General features: G+C 40.3%; 1 protein-coding gene across 1 annotated transcript in view; it reads right to left on the bottom strand.

Annotated features, from left to right (window-relative positions):
* Window positions 1-3,046, bottom strand: part of TXK (TXK tyrosine kinase) — a 93,087-nt gene extending 90,041 nt beyond the window's left edge. The window contains exon 1 of the mRNA XM_006894178.1: window positions 2,976-3,046. Within this exon, the coding sequence (XP_006894240.1) occupies window positions 2,976-3,046 (71 nt within the window). The remainder of the gene's footprint in view (window positions 1-2,975) is intronic.
* Between the last annotated feature and the right edge of the window lie 1,713 nt (window positions 3,047-4,759).

The following is a 4,759-nucleotide window of genomic DNA, read 5'->3' as shown; positions in this document are numbered from 1 at the left end:
GGTTAGGTTAGGTAAGGTTAGGCTAGACTAGATTAATTATATTGCCATAATGTGTGGAATTCACATTGCTTCTAGCTGATCCATTTCCATTAATGTGGTTTCCTTGTCCCCCTACATAATCATCTTTATTTTAAAGCAATCCTCTGGTCTAACTACATTTTATTTAGAAGGCTTCTGACTTATCTCTCAGCTAGTTCCTAGATCTCAAAACTTCCATTTCCCTTCCGGTGAACCAGAGGTGCTAAGAACATGTAATGTAATGTCGTTATGAAATAAAAAAAAGAAAATATGTGCCACATGCCCAATACAGAGTCTGGTACCTGCTAAGCCCAAAACCAAACCCACTTTTGCCAAGTTTATCCAGTTCATAATGGCCTTCCAGGGCCATAAATATTCCAGGGCTGTAAATCTTTGGAAGCAGGAGTGGCATCCACTTCCTAAACAACATGCCTCTGGACACTCTATGAAATTTGAGAAACAACTATAGTTCTAGAAAGGCTTCAATTCTTTTGCTCATAGGGTCGCTATGAGTTATGCTCAACTTGATGGCAATCAACAACAACAACAAATCTTTATAGGAGGAGATTTCTCATCTTTCTCCCTCAGAGCAGCTGGTGAATTCAAACTGCTGAACTTTCTGTTAACAACATTGCCAAGATCCTTCATGTTGATGAAAAATTAAAATTATTCTGTTAGTAACTTTTTTTGGCATGTGCTATTTTATTTAATGATATCTTGCATGTGTTATTTTATTTAAAGTTATCTTGCATGTGCTATTTAATTTAATGGCATCTATTATGATGTCTTATCTTGTCCCTTCCCTTTCCCTGCTACACCAGGATTTATTGCACTCTGCCTTTCCAATCCAGCACCTCCCTCCCCAAGCCACTCCTTGATACTATGGCCTATGCTGCAAGTCACTTTTGTGATGTCTTGAACTATGCACTTTTGCTGGTCTCTCATGCTGACACCTGTCTCGCGTTTAGGAGGATGGAAGTCCAAATCTCACGTACCAGCTTCAGGGAAAGATTTTTGCCTGAGGCAAGTCTGGTAGCCTAATGGTGAGGAATTGCACTGCCAACCCAAAGGCAAGCAGTTTGAATCCACTGGCTACTCTAAGACTGAAAGATGGGAAATTCCCTCCCATGCGATTTTACAGCCTCTGAAAATCCACCAGAGTATTAGCTATGAATTGGTTCCAAGCCAATGGTATATAACAATAACAACAACGACATTGTAACACTTGACAGAGTCCTGTGGCATAATGTAGGACATGTTGGGGGCCTAAATAAAGGTCAGCTGTCTGACTTCACCAGCTGCTTTGGTAGAGAAAGCCAGGGAGTCTCTTCTCACAAAGATTTACCACCTTGGAAACCTAAAGAATGGTCGAGATGAGTCGGAGTTGATTCTACAGCAGTAGAGCACTTCGCTTATTGTTCTAAGTGAAAAGTGGGAATTTATCATCTTCTCACACACAGTTGGCTCCCACCTGTCAGGGGAGCTGTTGCTATGATGCTGAATACGTTTCAGAAAGCTTCCAGATTAAGCTAAACTAGAAAGACCTAGCAGTCTACTTCTGAAACCCAGCCAATGAAAACAAGGATGACAATGGTCCAAATCTGCAACAGGACCAGACAGGCATGTGTTCCTTGTGTGTGTATGGCCCTCCTGACTGCAGCGAACAACACTGAGAGGTTAAAAGCAGTGTAGTGACTGAGAACAATGAAGTTTGAATTCCAGCTTCGTTGTTTGAGTGTATGACCTTGAAGAAGCACCAGAGCCTCTTTACACCTGTGTTCTCACCTATAAAATGGGGACCATAGACAAATGACTGCCCGTCCTGAGAGTTCTGTGAATTAGTAAACTGTGAATTAGCACAATGTCTGACACATAGGACTACCGTTAAATATCAGCTCTTACAATTACAGTAGTTGCAGCAATCACTTCAAGTACAGGAGAGACTGTGAAGTGCAGGCCCAGGTATTATTTCGTTCTGATGTACATAACAAGGTCACTCTGCGTTAGTGCCAACTTGATGGCACCTACCAGCAATATCATTATGGCACTTTGGGATTTAATTCTTACATGGTCATTACACCAAAATGTAAGACACACATGGTTTGGAGGAGTTTATCTTACATTTACATAGTTTTGGGGGAAGAGTCAGATGTGAATAAAGCAGGAGTCTGGCCCTGAAATAGTGAAAACTACCCAGTGGGACACAGTCACACAGACATCATACATGAAATACGCATTAAATAGGAAAACCAAGCTACGTGCTCTCTGATGACACAGAGAGAGCAATGAATTCCAAGTGTACCAAGGAAGGACCATAAAACTCTGAATATTTAGAGTCTGACTTTTCTAAATAATATTCTGTTGGGTTTTATATGGTAAATCAGGTTTTCATCTAACAATTTCCACACAAATTGTTCAGAAACATCAGTTGCATTTATCGCAATGTGTTGACATTCTCTTTAATTTTCTGTTTTGTTCATTCCCTTTCAAGAACTTGAATTTCTTTACTTCCTTATCCTCTCATTTTTGCTTTTGAGTAATTGACCTTCTGGACACATACAGATGATTTCTAAAAAGGGTATCGAGCTTATGAATAATACCTTTTACTGTGTGTGCTAATCTACTATTATGCTAAAGGTGTCCTCAGAGGTTCTAGATTTAAAAAGTTGTCTGGGGTAAAAGTATCTTGACGTGATCTATTCTCTACTGTTCCAGTGTATCTTGCTTTATAAAAACCAAAAACTTGAGCTCGCCTTATTTTTCTTCTGCTCTATCCAAATCAACTCTAGTAGCCTGGTTCGAGCTTTAGCCAATGCCTTTAAACAAACAGGAATTCACAGTGAAAACATAGGAGACGAGCTTCCCAGCACACACAGCGAGGCATGGAGATCTAATAACAATTAAAGAAATGCCAAACAAATTTCTTCCCAAGAAGTTGTCCTCAAAAGTGGACTTACCGCTTCTGCACTGAACAGCAACAGCAGCAGCAGAAAATCGACTGGATGGTGTTATCTGAAAAGCAGAGCATTCTCAACTGTTACCAAGCCACGCATCCATGATGCTGAGAAGATGAGACTGGTGGTGCCATTCCAAAAGAGGAAATCCCAGCGAGCAGGGTGATATGACTGACTCTAAAGTATGTGCAAATGCTGGACTGTGCCCTCCTTCACTAGCGGAAATAAAAAAACCTGTGACTAAAGCAAAAATAAGTTACTGGCACCCCCCACCAGTGTGGTTTCCCTTCTCATGCTCTTCTCCCCAGGTATGGTTTCTGCATTTCCTCCTCTGTGAATAAGAGGTGACCATCTATTTCAACTTTACCATGATCAGGGCTAATGTCAGTGAGCAAGTGGGCAAAAGGATATGATACAAAAGATAATATTTTCTCAAGCATATAAGCACAGAGCTGAGATTGATTATATGGTGAGTAAGTCCATTTACTCCTCTAAGCCTTAGTTTCCCTATCTGTCAACAAGCGATTGGTGGGGCATTGACATTTAATAATTTGCATTTCTTACAGATCGTTTAAAAAAGATCTGGATGGTTGTCTCTCCTATATCCTGTGACTTAAATCCAAATATAAACTGAGTTCCTTAAAGAAAGAAAATGCTGGTGGCTTAATGGTAAGGACTTACACTGTCAACCCAAAGGCAGGTGGTTCAAAGCCACCAGCTGCTCTGCAGGAGGAAGACAGACAGTCTCCCCCTGTGTGATTTACAGCCTCTGAAAATCCACCCCAGGGTTAGGCATATACATTGGTTCCACCTTGACAGCACATAATAAACATAACCAAAAAAAAGAAGAAAGAATTCATAAATGTGGATCATGCTTGCATTTTTTTTCAAGCTTAGCCTTATTAAAGTTAAATTGTTGTTGTTGTTGTTAGGTGCCATCAAGTCTACTACAAATCATAACAACACATTGAACAGGAGATTTGAACCTTGGCCTTATGCTGTTCCATCCACAGCTTCTCTGATAGGCTCAAGCTCCTTTTTACAGTCACTATATCAGTCCGTCTTTTTGAGGGTCTTTCTCTTTTTCTCTGACACTACAACTTTCTCAGCATGCTGTATTTTTCCAAGGACTGACCCCTCATGACAACATGTCCAAAAGCATGGCTGTGAGAAATCTTTGCACTTCAATGGGAAGGTTTGTTTTCATACGTTGTAGCTGACAGTGACTGTATCTCACTGCCAACTCTCTCAAAAATATTACAATTAAGGAGTATTTGGAAGGCACTAGAGGACAGCAGAGGCTAGCACTGACTTTGAGCTCTGACAGACCTAGGTTTCCATCCAGAGCTGTGGTGACTCCATCTTGGATAAGTCCATTTACTCTCTAAGCCGTAGTTTTCCCATCTGTCAACAAGAGACTAGGATTTACTTATAAGATTAAGTCTTATAAGCTCCTTATTTGTTCTGTGCTTCAGTTTTCCCTGCCACAAAAAGAGAATAACAGACTGCTTACCACATAAAATTGTGAGGATTCATTGAATCTATTGTCCATCAGTCAGTGTAGGTAGATGTTAGATCATCTCCTTAGATAAAATTAACAGCATACTTCCTGAACTCTGTCTAAAGTCAAGGTAGACAGACACCTTATCCACTCTTTTTTTAATGACACCAGCATGCTAACACACTTTCTGAAAGATGGGAGAAATGAATTTCAACATTACCTTTTAGGCTGTCTTTAAAGATTGTCTATCTGTGTCCCACAGACCAGCTGATGGATTTGAATCACA

This window comes from Elephantulus edwardii, unplaced genomic scaffold (assembly GCF_000299155.1).
Source record: "Elephantulus edwardii isolate Elephantulus edwardi_28Jun2011 unplaced genomic scaffold, EleEdw1.0 scaffold00137, whole genome shotgun sequence".
In the NCBI taxonomy this organism is placed as follows: Eukaryota; Metazoa; Chordata; class Mammalia; order Macroscelidea; family Macroscelididae; genus Elephantulus; species Elephantulus edwardii.
The sequence above is the reverse complement of the archived record's forward strand: the minus strand, read 5'-3'. Positions and strand labels throughout refer to the sequence as shown.